This window comes from Myotis daubentonii, chromosome X (assembly GCF_963259705.1).
Source record: "Myotis daubentonii chromosome X, mMyoDau2.1, whole genome shotgun sequence".
In the NCBI taxonomy this organism is placed as follows: domain Eukaryota; kingdom Metazoa; phylum Chordata; class Mammalia; order Chiroptera; family Vespertilionidae; genus Myotis; species Myotis daubentonii.
The window spans coordinates 9,171,376-9,191,796 of NC_081861.1; the positions used below are offsets into that span (position 1 = coordinate 9,171,376).

Here is a 20,421-nt window from a genome sequence, read left to right on the forward strand (position 1 = left end):
CAATATGGAGGAATGAAATTAATAAGCAAATAGGTGACATAGTTAAATAAAGATTATACAGTTTGATGAGTGCTATACCAGTATAAGCATATATGGTTGTAGGATCAGAGAGGGGGGGCCCTTCTCTTTGTGGAAGTCAGGAAAATCTTCCTGGTGGAGGAATTGCTATTCACCAATATGTGAATAATTTGGAGACCTTAATCAGGTAAAGAAGTGATAAAAGGTATTTCAAGCAGAGATAACATGGGCAAGACACAGGGGCGTGGGTTTTATTCCATTATAGCATGTGCTGGGTATGAGAGCATTTAGGCTTCAGTAAGGCATAAAGTGATTAGGTAACCCCAGTTATCAAGATTCTACTTTGCCTCCCTATCAGAGGTTTTAGAACAACAGTTACCTGCTTTTCTACAATGTAATTTCACCCTCCTGTTATTTGCTAAGTTTGGAAGCTGATGTGGGTACTTGCGAAAGATGCTTTACTTATGATTTCTTCAAGCTTGTTGAGGATATTAAATATGAATTCTTTAAGAGTAATAAGTTGGCCCTAGCTGGTTTGGCTCAGTGGATAGAGCGTAGGCCTGTGGACTGAAGGGTCCCGGGTTCAATTCCAGTCAAGGGCACATGCCTAGGTTGTGGGCTCAGTCCCCAGTAGGGGGTGTGCAGAAGGCAGCCGATCAATGATTCGCTCTCATCATTGATATTCTATGTCTCTCTCCCTCTTCCTTTCTCTCTGAAATCAATAAAAGTATTTTTTAAAAAATAAAAGAATATTTCTTGTAAAGTACCTGACATTTAGTAGCCCCACAAATAAGGGAGTACTTTCATGATCCCTTTCTATCATAAGGAAAATAAATTGTCACTATATTTGTGTTTAAGAGACCAAAAGTTTCTTTTATATAAGCACTTTGGACATCTCTCAGAATAGGAAGTTCGTGTAAATCCACAAGTTTGGATGTTTAACTCTGACATGTAGATTCATAATCAGAGTATGGACAAAACTAAATCAAAGATCAGTAACAAAAATTGTATTCTGAGTTCATTTGCAGGAGAACTCTCTTATAGCTTGGAGAAGCTTATAACATAGGTGCTAATTGTTAAAATTGGTCCTGAAAAAAAAACCTCAAATAAGACAAAAGAGCGAAAAATCTGGTCTCCCCTCACCTTGAATTATACCTGACTCAGAGCTGCTATTCATAGGCACTCTGCCATGTTGCTCAGTGATGGTTCATCTCTTAAGAACAGGTACATTATATGGTTGGTACTTGAAGCTTTTCCTATGGAAAAAGGATGTGGCCATTTTCTCAACTGTACTTGTTTATGGCCATTTTGCCACTTTATTCAAAGAGGTTTATTGAGTTATTTCCACACCATGTAAATCACCCTTTTAAAGCATACAGTTAAATGATTTTTAAAATATTTGCAGAATTGTGCAACCAACACTACAATCAATTTTAGAACATTTTCATCACCACAGAAAGAGACCCATACATATTATCAGTCACCCCCTCCAGTATCCTCACCACTCCTATCCACAGCCTTAAGCAAAAACTAATCTGCTTTCGGTATCTATAGATTTCCTTACTATAGGAATCTATATATATAAAAGCCTAAGCAACCGTTACTACCATTCAACCAAACAGCTGGTTGACCAGTCGCTATGGTGTACACTGACCACCAGGAGGCAGATGCTCAATGCAGGAGTTGGCTTCTTTCACTTAGCATAAGGTTGTGTGCTTTTTAAAATTTTATCCATGTGGTGCCTTGTATCAGCACCTTATTTCTTTTTATGTCTGGATAATATTCTATTGAATTAATACATTTTGTTTATCTATTCATCAGCTGATTGCTATATGGCTATAATTCATAGTGCTGCTAGGACCATTCCTATTCATATGTTTGTCTCAACCATACTGTTTTTGAGAGAATACTTGTATTTCCTGTTTTAGCACATCAATATGTTTATTTTCACATTTGCATTTTAATCTTTTGCTTTCCCAGGTCTTTTTTTTTATTAAATTTGTTGGGGTGACATTGGTTAATAAAGTTTTCTTCACTCTCAGGAACCTATAAAATTTGTGGATCTGCTTAGTGACCATGGGAAGCCTATCAGCCCTCTGTGGGAATTGATGAAATGGTGCCTGGGCCTATCAGCGCACACCATCCCTGCCATTGGTATGTAACTCACCTTTTCTCTGGTTTGCTGTCTTTAGGGGAGGGGAGACTATCTTACCACACTGCAACACTGTGGAAAGCTGAGCTATATCAGTAATGAATTAGTGTCCATCATATGCTGACATCTCATTATGTGCCAACCACTGTCCTGTGCATTTTATACCATTGATTTACAACACATCTATTAAAATGCCCATGTTATAGGCTTAGAAATCTTAATTCATGAAAGTTAGATGGCTACCCAGTTGAGGAGTGCTCTTGAAATGTTTGCCTTACAAACTCAAGTGCCTACGGTGCTTTCTCTGTGTCGTGTATTGTATTTAAATATCTAATTGGAAATTTTGGATAATATATTTGACTTTAGGAATAGGTCCATTCAGGAATATTTTGGTGAATTAACCTCTCAGAATCTTAATTATTGGTCATGTAGGGTAGGTTCAGTTGAAGCAGCTCACCACAGAAAATAGTGCAGCTCTTACACACACCCCCACCTGTACACAAATTCATGCACCAGGCCTCTAGTTTTAAATAAATGGAATCATACATTATGTGGTGTTTTGTAACTGGCTTCTTTCACTTAGCATAAGGTTTTTTTTAACATTTTATCCATGTTGTGCTTTGTATCAGCACCTTGTTTCTTTTTATGGCTGGATAATATTCTATTGAGTTGGTGATTGTTATTGTAAACAAACACTCATTGAATACTTAAGTGTCAACTATTAGATTTGTGGCACCTTTTCATGTGTTATCCCTTTAAACATTTAAGAGATGCTGATAGTATAAGTCAATGTTACCTCTTTATAGTGATAAATTAAGGCAAGTAGAAATTAGTTGCTTTATTTCACACTGGGGCCCAATCTTAACTTTTCAAGATACTAGTTTGCTTAACCTTCATTCCGTTGTTTACTAGTATGTTATCAGTGATTCATTTTTATCTATAAAATGGAATTAATAAAAGCATGTATTACCTGTGTGATTGAGGGGATTAAATAATAGGTACTTCCTAGCACTGTTATGCTAGTTAAATGGGATTATGCATCTGAAGCATGTGAAATACAACCTAATCATGCACATACTGGCAATTTCAAGTTTATAAAGATGAAACCACAAGTCTTGGAACATCTTAAAGACTCAATAAATAGAAGCTATTTTTATTTTATTTTTAATTGTTTTTCTTGGTTAATCTCACCCAAGGATATTTTTCCTATTGATTTTTAGAGAGAGTAGAAGGGAGGAAAAGGGGGGGGGGGAGAGAGAGAGAGAGAGAGAGAGAGAGAGAGAGAGAGAGAGAGAGAGAGAAACATTTATGTGAATGAGACACATCCATTGGTTGCGTCCTACACACACTCCGACCAGGGCCAGGGTCCGGGAACGAACCTGCAACCCAGGTACGTGCCCTTGCCCAGGAATTGAATCCGAAACACTTTGGTTCACAGGCTGATTGTCTTATCACTGAGCCACACCGGCCAGGGCTATTTTTAATTTTGTTATTATTACATAGCTCTACCAATGAGGTCTCTATCATCAGAAATTGCTCTGTTGTTGGAAAAAGACACTGCTTTCACTGGCCCTAATATTCTGATATCAGGAAAATCATTTAAGGACAATGAAAACTCAAAGCACTCACTTGCCATGTATTTGTCAGAGTTACTTTTCTTCAAAAGAATCTTTTTTTTTTTAAATATATTTTATTGATTTTTTACAGAGAGGAAGGAAGAGAGATAGAGAGTTAGAAACATCGATGAGAGAGAAACACCGATCAGCTGCCTCCTGCACATCTCCTACTGGGGATATGCCCGCAACCCAGGCACATGCCCCTGACCGGAATCGAACCTGGGACCTTTCAGTCCACAGGCCGACGCTCTATCCACTGAGCCAAACCGGTCTCGGCTCTTCAAAAGAATCTTGACAGTATTCTAGTCACTGGTGTCCTCTTTGTTGTGCATAGCCATAAAATTTGAAAGACAGTGATATACTGATATGAAGTGTTTAAGGAACTCTTGCATTGTCTTATGCCATTTCATGCCAAAGAAATCACATTTTAGCATCCTAGGTATTGTCAGGGGCTTAGCTGAGCTGTTCTGTGTTGAAAGAGCCAATTACAGCAATAGGACAAAATAAAAGTAACAGTGAAGCCTTTAGTGGCAGTGATAGTAGAAGCAGGAGACTATATCTGGAGAAAGCAACTCCCCCCTTTTCCATTTCCCCTATGAAAATTCGCACCAGTCAAGGGTCAAATGGATCAGCACAAGTGCGGAGATTTTCTCAGTGTTAGAGCCTGAAATAAAGGCTCCATCAGTTTTACAGACCCTGAGGTCAGGAATGGGATAAGGGAGAGAGATTAGGAGTGGAAAAGTCCTGAGTAGTAATCAGAGTAGGGAAAAGTGTCTTCAAGGTTTCCTCTACTTCTCCCATAAAGATACCTGAGGAAGACCTCTGCCAAAGGCCTCAGCTAAAGATATTTAGGTGCCTTGGCTGAGAATGCAAATATGTACAAGAACATCACAGGCTAGATAGGCCCAAGTCCTTGACTGCAATACCCTATAGATGTTTCAATGCACTGTCTGTGCGCCATATCTGGTTTGGAGAGGGCAGCTTGCCAGATAAGCCTTTTATAATTGCTGATGGCTACCCTTGAAAAATCCCACAGGGATTTTAGCCACAAGCTAGACTCTTCAGATAAAAATATTCCAAACCATATCAAAGAATTCATTCATAAAGATGTACATTGCAGCATGTTTTATAATATCAAAAAAATGAGAAGGATCCTAAATGTTTAACAACAGAGGAATAGGTAGTGAATTATGATTCATAGATAGGATACAATTGTATGCAGGCACTTAAGACCAATTTACGAAGCTGTGTTGATAACACGCATTTATGTATGTTAAAATGGTGAGTAGAATATGTGGAAAATTGTATGTACAGTTATATAAGAAAGTACATGAACTAAGTGTACTAACATATTTAGTTATTTTCCATGAGCACTGAATTTTTTTGGTGAGTTGTTTAGTCTACTTGAATCTTTTGAATTTTTCTTATTTTCTACTAGAGGCCCAGTGCACGAAATTTGTGCATTGGTAGGGCCCCTAATGGCTGCCTGATGCCAGCCAGGGCCTCCCTCCCTTCCCCCAGCCGGCCCCATCCCCTGGTCGAACTCCTGGATGAACTCCCGGTCAAGGGGACAATTTGCATACTATGCTTTTATTATATAGGATTGAAAAAAATAAACTTATTTTTTAAATAAGTAAACTATTTTAAAATACGTAAATATTAATCTAAAATACTAAATATGTATTAATCATTTATGACATATACTTAAAAATTTGTATGTATTAATGATTTTTCATAAAATATAATTTAAATCCTGAAGATACATTAAATAGAATCCTCTAGAAATATATTTCCATTATAAAGTTTTCTAAGAATTACATGCATGAAGATGTTTATTGCAGCATTTAAATTTCAGAAAAAGTTTATATGCCCAACAATCATGGGCTAGTTAAAGAAAAGCCTATTATACATTCCTACAATTAAAATATTACACAGTTATACAAATCCTTATGATACAGCATTCTGTGGGAGAAGCTAGGAAGTCGATATATAGCATTACCAAAAAATGACCAGGAGTTGACATTCAATGATCAACAATGTTCATGTATGGGTAGCCAGGTTATAAGGTTTCTTTTTCATCACTTTTTAATTTTCTCAATGTTATAGAATAAGAAAAGATAAAGTAGCCTGGCCCGCATGGCTCAGTGGTTGAATACTGGCCTATGAATCAGGAGGTCATGGTTCGATTCTCAGTCAGGGCACATGCCCGGGTTGCAGGCTCAATCCCCAGTAGAAGGCATGTAGGAGGCAGCCAATCAATGACTCTCATCTTGATGTTTCTATCTCTTTCTCTCCCCCTCTCTTCTTCTCTGAAATCAGTAAAAATATACTTAAAAAAAGAAAAGCTAACACTAGGATTTAAAATGAAGTTTCATACCTTCACTTGTTATATGTTACCATTCTGTAGGACTGGCCTTGTTGGAAGGAAAGATCAAATACAGCCCTGAGAAATACAAGAAGTTTAAGGCAATGGAAGAAAGCCTGTATAAAGAATTGCTGGAGATGCTGGGTGATGATGGTATCTTCTTATATCCCTCGCATCCCACTGTGGCTCCCAAGCATCATGTTCCTCTGACAAGACCTTTCAACTTCGCTTACACAGGTACCTAGTATTCCTTATACTCTTTAGTCTTAAAGAAACAGAGATATTTTCCAAGAAAAGTGTTCTCTCCTTTTGCTGTCCAAAAATGATGTGTAATTAAAAACAAATGGCAACCCTAGCCGGTTTGGCTCAGTGGATAGAGTGTCGGCCTGGGACTGAAGGGTCCCAGGTTTGATTCCGGTCAAGGGCACATGCCCGAATTGGGGGCTTCATCCCCAATAGGGGACGTACAGGCGGCAGCCGATCAATGATTCTTTCTCATTGATGTTTCTATCTCTCTCTCCTGCTCCCTTCCTCTCTGAAATCAATAAAAATACTTTTAAAATTAAAAAAAAAACAATGGCAGAAAACAGTTGCTATTGTCATATGTGGAAGATGATTTGCTAATATCTGCATTCTCCCTAAGAAAACCCTGCAAGTGAGTATGAGTATCACATTTTACAGCCCTGGTCTTCAGGGAGGTTCAGTGACTTGTCTCCAGTAACACAGCATGAACTGACTCAATCCAAAGGCTGCCATGGCTATTCTGTTGCATAATATGCCAAGTCAGCTGTTTTACCAGGATATGTGGCTTCCCAGATAATACAAATACAAAATATAATTCTCCAAGATGATCATCTATTTGCCTAGCTATGATCACTTCTGAGTTTGAATCATTCTAGTATTCACCCATTTGTTTCAGTTTCAACTGGTTTGGGAGCTGTGTTTGGACTGTGGTTATATGAGGTCTAGAGGCCCCTGGAAATGTACCAGGTCGGTTTCTATGGTTCCTATAAGGTCTCTTCCAGAGAACCACACTATATACTTTCTTACTCTAAAAACCTATGGTCCACTTTAACTTGGAAATTGAAGCTTGGTTTATTTGAGTGCAAATACTTGACTCTACTAGTTTTTACCTGTGTTTGCTGGTGCAAGACACCGAATGTTTCTGAATCTATTCCTTCTCTAGGAATTCAGAGTAATCTGTACCTTGCATTGTTGCTGTCAAAAGTAAATTAAATAGTGCATGTAAAGTACTTGGCATAAGGGTTGTGGAGGATGTGGGGGAGAGGGTATCAAATGACAGTTTGTATCATCCTTCATTGACTCCTCTTCACACTAATTCTTGGTTTTGGTCACTCACTTCCAATTCCTTGAATCTTTGAAACAAGTTTCTGCCTAAGTTTCTATCACCTAGCTACTCAGGTTCTGAAGACAGGAAACATAATTGTCTATAGCAGGGGTGGGTAACATCCGGCCCGTGGGCCATGAAAGGCCTGCAAAATCATTTGGTCTGGCCCTGCCAAGGCATTAGGGGTGAATTACTTAAATGTTTGACCAAATATAGCAGATTGATTTTTAAGTTGATAATTTTGTATGGACCTCAAAAGGTGTTATAAATATCCAAATGGCCCTCTCTGGTTTGGCTCAGTGGATAGAGCGTCAGCCTGCAGACTGAAGGGTCCCAGTTTCAAATCCTGTCAAGGGCACATGCCAGGGTTGCAGGCTCGATCCCCAGTAGGGGGCATGCAGGAGGCAGCCAGTCATTGATTCCCTCTCATCATTGATGCCTCTATCTCTTTCTTCCTTTTCCTTTCTCTCTGAAATCAATAAAAATATATTTAAAAAATAAGTAAATATCCAAATGGCCCTTGATAGAAAAAAGGTTCCCTACCCCTAGTTTATAGGTGAGAAAATTACCAGTGACAACTTTTTTGGTTTGGTTTTGTTCTGCTTTTGTTTAATTTATTTTTATAAACATTTATGTTATTTACTAACTTTCTCACTGATTATTACACCGGAGATTAGTCTAGTATGATGTTCCCTGAGATTAAAAAGAGCAACTCAGCCTGAATTTTAGCCCAAGACCAACTCATTTTTGAAAACCTGGTTCATATCTCAACGCTGACCACTCTCATACTCAGCCCACAGTGAAAGATCCATCTTTTGAGATTCTCTACCACTTTTTACCTAAATCACTATTTTGTTGGTCTCTGAGAATATTTCTTCTTGTTTTATTAAAGATCTCTTCGTGTTTGTGTCTTAACTCTGTCTAGATTGCATTCCTTGAGGAAAGCAGTTATTTTGCAAGGCTTTGTTTTATTTTTTTTAAGTTTGTGGTTTCTGGGAGATATTCAGATGGAGATGCCAAATAGGAATTTGGTTATATAGGTATGAAATGTGGGTCAGGGAATATAGATGTGAGGTCATCTGCTCATAGGTGATCATAGCTGAAATTATGACAATGGCCGAGATTCTCAGATAGATGTGTAATAACAAAAGAACAGAAAAGGACAGACTGAGGCCACCCATATATCCCTCTCTCTGATGTTTACTCCTCCCAACAGCCTCAATAGGCAGGAGTCCCAGAAACCTCCCACTCTTGAATATGCAAATGGCCTTGCCTATTTAATCTCATTGGCCTCCCTATCGACACAGACAGCTCAGGAGAGTTGGCGCTGCAGAGTTTATTTATCCCAGTCTGTTAGACTTGTGTGCATTCATGCTGTTACAGATGTTGGAGAAACAATACATCCCACGGGGCCTTACAGAAACAGATAGCAAATCCCACTTGCTTACCCAAACACTTGCACCCAGCCCTTCTGGCAAAATTCCCAAGAAAATAAGGGGATGTGGGAGGAGTGTTTTATTGGTGAGGCACAGCAGCAGCCAGCTGTCTCCCTAATGATTATTTGTATTCATACAGAAATCTGTTCAACGAAGGAATTTGAGCTCAGAAGGAACTCCTCCTTGATAATATACATCACAGCCCCACATGGTGTTTCCATAACTTACTATATCTCTGCCCTGGGACTGTTTGAAGCACAACACGTAATTCAAAGCTTCCAAGAATAAATGAAAGTTGAATCCTGTTCTGTAGTTAAGGACACTGTGTCATAGAGACCTGCTTGGTGACTCCCAAAGATCAATTCTCACACCAGAAATTACACTCCTGCTTCCTATTTTTTAAAAAGATGTTTTTTATTCATTTCAGAGAGAGGAAGGGGGAGGGGGAGAGGGATAGAAACATCAATGATGAGAGAGAATCATTGATCAGCTGCCTCCTGCACGCCTCCTACTGGGGATCAAGTCAGCAACCCGGGCATGTGCCCTGACTGAGAATCTAACCTTGACCTCCGGATTCATTGGCTGACACTCAACCACTGAGCCACACCGGGCCAGCTTCTGCTTTTTAATTTTTATTCCAGAACTCTACCGAGCTTAACAATAGTTTCCTAAAGAACTTAATCTACCTTCTAAAGGCTTTCAGTCTCAGCTCATGAGCCGATACAGCACCTTCAAGGGTTATTAGTAAGCTGAAACCAAGTGAAGGATGATTTTGTACAAAATTAGCCTCAAACTATCCTGTCTATAAATTTCTCTGCAACTTTTATACCCTATCCATTGTACCGGTATACTGAATGCCAAGGTTATCCATTAGAAATCATCTATATCTTGTTTAAATTCCTTTCTACAATTTGCTTATGGAGTGTTAATTCCGTTCTCCTTGGACACACACCCCAGGAATGTGAAATTCACCATCACCTAGAACAGTGCATTTAATTTTTATGTAGAACAAAAAAGCTTTTTGGAGGGATTTCCACAATTGAGAACTTTTTCCTGTAGTTCAAGCCTAAGCACATTTACACAGTTCCCATTGTGAACCAGGTGATATGCCCGGTAATATGGATACAAGATCCATGATAGATAATAGTGCCATTTATCGAGTATCAAGTACCTATTATGTGCCAGATACTATGAGCTAGAAATGCTTTACATTATTCACTTAAGGCTCCCAGAAATCCTTCATAGCAGATACAGTTATCCTTGTAAAAAATATGAAAAAACAGCCCTGCCGGTGTGGCTCAGTGGATTGAACATCGACTCATGCACCAAGAGGTCACTGGTTCAATTCCTGGTTCAGGTCTCATGCCCAGGTTTCAGACTCAATCCCCAGTAGGAGATGTGGTGGAAGCAGCTAATTGATGTTTCCTCTCTCTCTCCCCTTCTCCCTTCCTCTCTCTGTAAAATCAATAAAAACGTATTTTAAAAAAAGTGAAGAAACAGTGACTTAAGGGGTCAGAGTCAGGGCTGGAATCCAACTGCATTTCATCCGACTTCAAAGCCAGTGTGGTTTCCACTATATGCTTGGTTCAATACCACTTAGCATTATTTTGCTTTCATTTCCTTCACTGAAGCTGAAAGCTTACTAGGCTTGGGCAACCTTCTGTCAACAACATAGAATTGTAAGATGCCATATAGCTTAGGATTTTAGCTGTGTTTTTATTTTTCCTATAAAGCAATATTCTTCTCAATTGCTACTCAGGCAGCTATGATATTTTTATCTTTAGCTGATGCTTATAAGATGGATAAATTCACTAGGATATTTAGTTTCTGCACCTTGTTTTTTTATGGCAAAGATGAGGATGCTACATGTACTTTGCAGGATTGTTGGAAGGATTAAATGTGAAAATGTATATAAAGTGCCTTACAAGTATTAATAATAGTGATAATAATATTATTTATTGAAGCATATATTTGTTTACTTTAATATAGTAATTTTAATATATCTCTTTTACTTCATAACAATTGCTACATATGTATGTATGTATATGTATATATGTATATATATGTATACATACTGGTATAAGGATATATATACATCTGCTGGTATATGTGTATATGTATATATTTACATATATGTGTGTGTGTGTGTGTGTATATATATATATATATATATATATATATATATATATATATACACACACATATCATGGGTAGAATTAGAGTACAAACATAAGTCCCTTTATTTATGTTCAATTGATTTTTACACAGGTTCAAAGACAATTTCATGGGGAAATAACAGGCTTTTCTTTTTTAAAATATATTTTTACTAGAGGCCCGATGCACTAAATTCATGCAAGAGTAGGCCATCCCTCCTCCGGCTGCTGGCACCAGCTTCCCTCTGGCACCCGGGACCCAGGCTTCCCTCTGGCCACCAGAAGGCACCTGGGATCTGGCTTCCCTCTGGCTGCCAGCAGGCACCCGGGACCCAGGCTTCCCTCGCAGCCCCGGCTTCGTCTGGAAGGATGTCCAATCTAATTAGCATATTATGCTTTTATTATTATAGACTAGAGGCCTGGTGCATGAAAATTCATGCACGAGGATGGGCGGGGGGGGGGGGTCCCTCAGCCCAGCCTCCATGCTGTCCAATCAGGGACCCCTTGGGGGATGTCTGACTGCCAGTTTAGGCCCAATCCCAGGGATCAGGCCTAAACTGGCAGTCAGACATCCCTCTCATAATCCTGGACCCCTGGCTCCTAACCACTCACCTGCCTGCTGGCCTGATTGCCCCTAACTTCCCCCCTCAACCTGGTCTCCCCTCACTGCCCCCCCCGGCCTGGCCACCCCTAACTGCCCCCTTCTGCCAGCCTGGTTTCCCCCAACTTCCCCCCCTGCCAACCTGATCTCACCCCCCAGCTGCCCTCCCCTGCCAGCCTGATTGCCCCTTACCCCCTGCAAGCCTGATCTCACCCCCAACTGCCCTCCCCTGCCAGCCTGATCACCCCTAACTGCCTCTACCTTGGCCCCCACCACCATGGCTTTGTCTGGAAGGAAGTCGGACATCTGGAAGATGGCCAGTCGACCCAGTCTAATTAGCATATTACCCTTTTATTAGTATAGATAGACTATATAGGATACGATTGCTTAAATGGTGGGGAAAATCATTCAGCAGGTGGAGGTACACTTTGCAGACAAAAATACATAATCCCTATATCTGGACTAATAGCCAGCCATATACACTATACTGCCAAACCGGTTATTAAAAAATTGAACTGCTTTCTTACACCTTACACCAAACAGCTGTTTCCCTTAAAACCCCTCCTCAGGCCCCACCTTAGGTTCTGCCTTCGCAATTCACCCAGATTAGGTTCTGATTGGTCCGTTTTTATGCCAGTCAGTGTCAAAAGCTCCACCTCCTAGGCAGCCATTGGCTCTTCTGGGAAATCCAGAAAGGCCCCACTGACAGCTGTCTCTCCGGCCTATCCGCAGTCTCCATAGCAGCTGCTGATCAGGATGTGCCTCTCTCTCCGGGCCTCTCTCTGGGCCTCTGGGTGGAGGCTAACGACCTCACTGTGCCTGCCTCGCCCCACCCGCCAGCCTGCCGCCAGCCTTGTGGGCCTTGGGGGAGGGACCAAGAGGTGCTCCATGCACTTCCTGGTGACCGGTCATCCATTTTGTCGTTTAGGTCTCAACGGCCCTAGGCTATTATTAGTATAGATTGATTTCAGAGAGGAAGGGAGAGGGAGAGAGAGAATCATTGATCAGCTGCCTCCTCCTGGGATTGAGACTGCAACCCAGGCATGTGCCCTGATCAGGAATTGACCCATGACCTCCTGCTCAACCACTGAGCTATGCTGCCCGGCATAACATGCTTTTCAATAGATAGTGGTGCAATTATTGCATGTCTACATGCAAAAGAATTAAATCATACCCCTATCATATACCATTTACCAACCTAAATATAGCAGACCTAAATGTAAAACCTAAAACTACAATAAATTTTGAAGAAAACATAAAAGTAAGTCTTTGTGACCCTGGGTTTGACAAAGATTTCTTAGATTCAGCACCAAAAATACTGACAATACAAGAAAAAAATAATAAATTGAATTTCAACAAAATTAAACATTTTTTCTTTATAAAACACCTTTAAGAAAGTAAAAAAATTCATAGACTGGGAGAAATTATTTACAAATTATGCATCCATATATTCCAAGTACCTGAACTCTTGAAACTCAGTAATAAGACTAAAACTCAATTTAAATATGGACAATGGATTTTAATAGGTATGGTTACAAAGAAGATACTCAAATGGCCAATAAGTGCATGAAAAGATGCTCAATATCATTAGTCATTATGGAAATGCATATTTACGTAAAACCACAGTGAGATATCTGTATACCCACTAGAAGAGCTATAATCAAAAATAATTGTTAACAAAGATGTGGAGGAATTGGATCCCTCATACATTGCTGGTGAACATATTGCAAAAAATGGTGCAGCTTTTTTGGAAAACAGGGCATTTTCATTATAAGGTTGAAAGTTAATGTATCATATGACCCAACAATTTCACTGCTATATAAATACTCAAGAAAAATGAAAACATATCTCCTTACAAAGACTTGTCCATGAGTGCTTATCCTAATATATAAAAACCCTGGGTCATAATGACCGGTAACAACCGAGGCTCCACCAACGGAAATCAGTCCTGCAGTCAGGACTGCTTCCTCTTCAGGCATGGTACCCCAGCACTGACTGCTGAGGGGGCTGCGAATCAGGGCCAGAGAGAGGCCTGAAGAGAGAAGCAAGGTCCTGATCCCTTGCCTCTGTGGCAGCTTTTGATCATCACTTGCCTCTCTCTTTCTCTCCCAGTCTGTCCAGCAGCCTTGCCTCCATTTCTCTCCAGGCCTCCACCAAGGCTGCTGATCAGCCCCGCCTTTCTGATCAGGCCCCGTTGATAGGCCCAGAGATGCTGACTGGCATAGAAACTTACCAAGCAGAACCAAATCTGGGTCAACTGTGAGGAGCCAGTGGCTGCCTAGGAGGTGGAGCGTTTGACGCTGACTGGCATAAAAACCGACCAATCAGAACCAAATTGGCCAGCAGAGGAGGGCAGTTGGGGGTGAGATCAGGCCAGCAGGGGAGGGCAGTTAGGGGCGATCAGATAGGCAGGCAGAGGAGTTAGGGGCAATCAGGCAGGCAGGCAGGGGAGCAGTTAAGAACCAGCGGTCCCAGATTGCGAGAGGGATGTCTGATTGGAGAGGGTGCAGGCTGGGCTGAGGGACAACCCCCACCCCTCTGTGCACGAATTTCATGCACCGGGCCACTAGTCTATAATAATAACAGTGTAATAGGCAAATCGACCAAACGACCAAACAGCAGAATGACTGGACGACCTTCCAGATGACCATGCTATGACATGCACTGGTGCCAGGCCAGCCAAGGCAGGTGCGATGCAATTGGTCTGGGGGCCCTGCCATTGCCCCACAATTGCCCTGCAGAGGGAGGCCCCAGCCACTGGCCAGCAGGGCAATCGATGGGAGCGGGTGCTCCATGATCACCCCAAAGAGGGAAGCCCAGGCCACCCTCTGCTCAGTGATTGATCACGGAGCCCTGGCCAGGTGGGCAGGGCCTCCATCTGGTGGGCGATCAATCATGGATCCCCGTGATCGATCACCCCAAAGAGGGAGGCCCAGGCTACCAGGCCGGCAGCCCTGTGGCGGGTGGGCAGGGCCTTCCTCTGCAGAGCCCAGCAATTCATCACCCCACAGACGGCCAACAGCCACAGACAGAAGTCCAGGCCAGCCAAGTGATTGTACCCCACACCTGTTTCCCACAGAGAGAGGCGACCAGTGGTGGGGATGCGGGGGCAGCGCTGCACAGATGGCAAACAGTGGCAACGGCAGGGGCGGGACCAACTGCCAGCAGCCCGGGGGAAGGAAAGCCCAGATAGGCTCTGATCGCCCTGGCCTAGGGACCCTACCTGAGGGGTCCCAGATTGCGGGAGGGCACAGGCCGGGCTGAGGTACCCTCCCACCTCATGCACGAATTTCGTGCACCAGGCCTCTAGTTGCAACATAACAATAGCCAAAAGGTATTAATTAACCCAGTTGTCCATCAGCTGGTGAATGTACAGTATAATCAAAATTTTATGTATCTATTCAACAGACACACTTTTTGGCAATGAAGAAGAACCACTTGGATGAACCTTGAAAACATTATGCTAAGTTAAAGAAGGCCAGACACAAAAAGACTACATATCATATGATTCCATTTCTAGTAAATGTCCAGAGTAATTAATCTATAGAGATAAAAAATATAGATTAGTGGTTTCTAGAGGCTCAGGGAAAAGGGGAATGGAGAGCAACTTATTTTATATAGTTTCTTTTCAGGGTGATGAAAATATTCTAAACATAAAATGTGGGGATGGCTACACAATTCCGTAAATTTATTATCATTAATTTGTACATTTAAAACAGGAAATCTTATTTTATGTAAGTTATACTACTATAATGCTCTATAAAAACATGAATGAAGTAAATAATTACAATTTACAAATCTAGACTACCACAAAATTATATTCCAAATTTTTATAAATGAAAAGAAAATTCATAATGCAATAAGATATTGCCCCATATTAGCATTTCCTCTAATTTTTCTGAAGATGCTACAAAGGGTAAGTTAGGAGTAGCATACCAGAAAACACCTCTAGCTCTCATCTGCATTTTCTGTATTCAGATCCTGATTTGAGCTTTTAGTAGCCCAGTAACTGTAGATGTTACTTAACTTCTCTGTTCTTCGGTTATTTTATCTGTAAAATATGAATAATTAATAGTTTCTGTCTCTTGGGTTTTGTTATGATAATTCAAATGTTTCATTCACATCAAGTCCCTAGATGAGTCCAGCAGATAGGAAACTCTTAACTATTATCATCACTGTAAAATTGAGGGGAGAAAATAAGTTTTCAAGAACAGGTCTTAATTTCTCACATTATCCTTGTTTGTTTCGCTCAGGTGTCTTCAGTGCCCTGGGTTTGCCTGTGACCCAGTGCCCATTGGGTCTGAATGCCAAAGGACTTCCTCTAGGAATCCAGGTCGTGGCTGGACCCTTTAATGATCACCTGACCCTGGCTGTGGCCCAGTACTTGGAGAAAAGTTTTGGAGGCTGGGTCTGTCCTGGAAAGCTGTAGAATGATCTTCTCACCGTGTGTTTCTATAGGTTGGGTGAGATCAAGCACCAACATGCAAGTTAAGAAACAACTGCAGAATAATCACTTGTTTAGTTATTCTTCCCTCTGTTCTTTCTTTCGCCAAGTGTTAACTTTAATGAAATGCTAATATTTGGTTCCTGCCCTCAGTTACCTGAGAAGATGGGCAAGTAAGTGAATATGTGCAATAAAGTATTCTATATGCTGTGATGGTGTCTGTTTTATATACAATAGGGAGATCATAGAACGGAATATTCAGTTTTAATTAGGGAATCATAAGCAACTTCATAGAGAAGATGATGTGCCGGGGTCCAGCCCCAGCAGGTCCAGGGGTCCCCAAGGTGTGGACGGAGTCAGCGAAGAAGGAATGACACGGAGACAGCGTTCAGTTGATTTGCAACCTAGCCAGGATCTCTAGCCCGGATCTCCAGAGAGGTTCTGCTTCGGATTTCCAGCGAGGTTCTGTAGCCATGTTCCCTCGCTAGGTTCTCCAGCCAGGTTCTGTCCAGGCTCTCCAGTCAGGTTCAGTGTCCAGGTTCCAGTCAGGTTCTCCTGCCAATCTCTGTAGTCAGGTTCAGTCCAGGATCCCTTGCCATGTTCTCCCGCTAGGCTCTGTCTCTAGGCTCTGAGGCCAGTCCCTCTCCAGGATCCTCCGGCATGCTCTCTCCAGCGAAGTTCTTCTGTCTCTAGGCTCCGTGTAGGTTCTGTCTTCTTGATTCTGTTCTAAGTTCTGAGTGTTTCTGTCTTGTTACAACTGTATTTATACCAGTTGATTCAATCCTATCAATCTCTATTACAAAGGTTAGGGCGTTTCTTATCTCCATTCCAGGGAGAAAAGATTATGTAGTTTAAGCATGATTGTTCGTAGTTAAAGGGATTAATTACCCGCCTGGCACTTAGTTGAGGGGTTTTATTCCCTCCCTAACTTCAGGGGAAAATCCCTACCTGGGGATTCAACCTTTCTCGGAGAGGTGACCTTGGTTAAAACACAGCGCCAAGAAGGTGAGCAAACATATTAAGAACCGTATGCCATATATGCCAGGTCCCTTGAAACAGCAAGGATAGACCGGCTCCCGGCAAATTCCCCCTTTTTTATTTTTTAAAAGCAAGCATTAAAAAGAAAAACCTGAAATGCTCTCTTGTATCCATTTTAAGAGTAGGATTGGCGCTTTCCGCTATTACCTGAGTTCTGATCTATCACCCCCATGGAGAGCTTGCCAATCCTGCACTTTCCCAGGGTGGAAAGGCTGCAGTGGGGTTAAGGATAAGGCTCCTTGGGCCTACCTTCTCCCATGCCTCTACATTTACCTTTCCGGCACCTTTCCTTCCTCAGAAAAGCATGGACGTATTTCTTGTATAAAATGTTCTGTCTGACTGGGAGTAACCTTAATTCCTCTGCTAACAAGCATATATGTTAAAAGATCAATACGGAGTCTTTTTTCTTTAGACTCAGTATGGCACATCTTCTTAATCTAAAGATCAATACAGAGTCTTCTTTCTTTGGACTCAGTATGGCACATCTTCTCAATCTAAGTTCTGTACTATCCACCTTCTTACCCTACTTATCCTCTATAGGGGGGTCTGTAGCACCCTGGTGGAGTCCTATCCGTCCCGAGTGTGGGGGTTCTCAATGGGGGAGGGGGGCTTACCTAGGGGAATCCTGTTCCAGGGGTTCCCAAAGGTGTGGACGGAGTCGGCGAAGACTATCCACCTTCTTCCTACGGTGGAGTCCGATCCGTCCCGAGTGTGGGGCGCTTACCTAGGGGTCCCTGTTCGGGCGCCATATGCCGGGGTCCAACCCCAGCAGGTCCAGGGGTCCCCAAAGGTGTGGACGGAGTCGGCGAAGAAGGAATGACACGGAGACTTCTCCAGCCAGATTTGGTGGCCAGGTTCTAGTCAGGCTCTCCTGCCAATCTCAGCAGTCAGGTTCAGTCCAGGATCCCTTGCCATGTTCTCCCGCTAGGCTCTGTCTCTAGGCTCTGAGGCCAGTCCCTCTCCAGGATCCTCCGGCATGCTCTCTCCAGCGAAGTTCTTCTGTCTCTAGGCTCCGTGTAGGTTCTGTCTTCTTGATTCTGTTCTAAGTTCTGAGTGTTTCTGTCTTGTTACAACTGTATTTATACCAGTTGATTCAATCCTATCAATCTCTATTACAAAGGTTAGGGCGTTTCTTATCTCCATTCCAGGGAGAAAAGATTATGTAGTTTAAGCATGATTGTTCGTAGTTAAAGGGATTAATTACCCGCCTGGCACTTAGTTGAGGGGTTTTATTCCCTCCCTAACTTCAGGGGAAAATCCCTACCTGGGGATTCAACCTTTCTCGGAGAGGTGACCTTGGTTAAAACACAGCGCCAAGAAGGTGAGCAAACATATTAAGAACCGTATGCCATATATGCCAGGTCCCTTGAAACAGCAAGGATAGACCGGCTCCCGGCAATGATGCTTAAACTAAGAATTGGAAGACAATTATGTGTTTGCCCGGCAGGCCATGAAGTAAGGTAATTCCAGTTAAGAACTATAGTGACAAAAACAAGGCATGAGAACTACGTAGTGAATTCTTATAAGTGTAGGAGCTGGAGAGGAGTATGGAGGCGGATGAGAATGCAGCACAAAAGTTTCTCCAATATCATCAAAAAAGTATATGTCATAGTTCTGTCCACTAAGAGGGTCTAGAAGCAGTGCCAGCTTAGTACAAATAATCTCATAGCACCCAGATCTTCATTTCCAAATACCTTTTTCCATTGAAAAGAATGGGGCTTTTGAAAATATTTTTTTATTTATTCTAGAAACGTAGAGATAGAAACATCAATGATGAGAGAGAATCATTGATCGGCAGCTTCCTGCATGCTCCACATTAGGGATCAAGCCCATAACCTAGGTATGTGCCCTGACCAGGAATTGAACTGTGACTTCCTGGTTCATAGGTCAACGCTCAACCACTGAGCCATGCTGGCTGGGCAAACCAGGGCTTCTTGAAGAAAAAGCTGATTCCAGGACTGAGAGAAACTCTAAGTGAGCCTGGAACATAGTTGTGCCAGGAAGTTAGACAAAGTGCTCAAAACTGAAGGAAAACATATTAAAATGACACAGGAACAATTTAAAGAAGCTCTCACTGGCCAAACATGGAACAAGTTTAATACCAAAATGAATGACAGTGATGGATTATAACATATTGGTGTGGACGTGAGGGAAAGTAGATATAGATCTTGATATAAAATAGATATAGGTGCCCTAGCCAGTTTGGCTCAGTGAATAGAGCATCATCAGCCTATGGACTAAAGGATCCTGGGTTAGTTTCCGGTCAAGAGCAAATGCCCGGGTTGGGGGGTCAGAGGCAGCCGATCAATGATTCTTTGTCACCGTTGATGTTTCTATCTCTCCCTCTCCTTTCCTCTCTGAAAAAAAATATATACATATTTTTAAAATAAAATACAGATAATATATATTTTGATTTCAAAATGATGACTTTCTAATGCTTGTTATATACAACAAACAATAGAGATATAAAATTAGATATTTATAGTTTTTATAAATATATATAGTTATATATGTTTATATATTTTTATAGATATAAATGCTAAATACATATAAATAAAAATATATAATATATAAAATTATTTTATATTTGTATGTAATATAACAAAATAATGTAGGGTTAGAAATACATAAGAGATTTAGAAAGTCATCATCTTGCAACTATCTAATATTTAATTCAGACATGACTCATCAATGGATGCTAAAACCATTGGCTAAAAGTTGGGGAACAATTTTTAGGAAACTGAAAAGTTGTTTCAGTCTTAAAATATCTCTTGTAAATACTTATTAATTACAAGAGTATGAGATGTTGCCCTAGCTAGTTTGGGGGTCCCAGGTTTGATTCCAGCCAGGGGCACATGATTCTCTCTCATCATTGATGTTTCTATCTCTCCCTTCCTCTCTGAAATCAATAACAAAAAATATTCTTTAAAAAAAGAGTATGGGATGTTGATTTTCAAGTGGAGATCTATAGGAGACACCACCTTAATTAAATGATCAAAATTAATATGAACAAAAAAAAGTAATACAAACAGCCCTGGCCAGTGTGGCTCAGTTGGTTAGAATAATGTCCCGTGCACCAAAGGGTCACAGGTTCGATTCTGGGTCAGGGCACATAACCAGGTTGCTGGTTTAACCCATGGTAGGGGCAGGCACAGAAGTCAACCAATAAATAGTTTTCACATCAGTATTTCCCCCCCCCTCCCACCTCTCCCTTCCCCATCTCTAAAACCAATGAAAAAATATCCTCAGG

The 20,421-nt window shown here is 41.4% G+C and overlaps 1 protein-coding gene across 1 annotated transcript in view; it reads left to right on the plus strand.

The window, feature by feature from the left end:
• FAAH2 (fatty acid amide hydrolase 2) overlaps positions 1–16,346 on the plus strand; it is a 48,364-nt gene extending 32,018 nt beyond the window's left edge. The window contains exons 9-11 of the mRNA XM_059678845.1: positions 2,061–2,172; positions 6,194–6,388; positions 15,943–16,346. Of these exons, the coding sequence (XP_059534828.1) occupies positions 2,061–2,172; positions 6,194–6,388; positions 15,943–16,118 (483 nt within the window). The 3' untranslated portion in view covers positions 16,119–16,346. The remainder of the gene's footprint in view (positions 1–2,060; positions 2,173–6,193; positions 6,389–15,942) is intronic.
• The last annotated feature ends 4,075 nt before the right edge of the window (positions 16,347–20,421 follow it).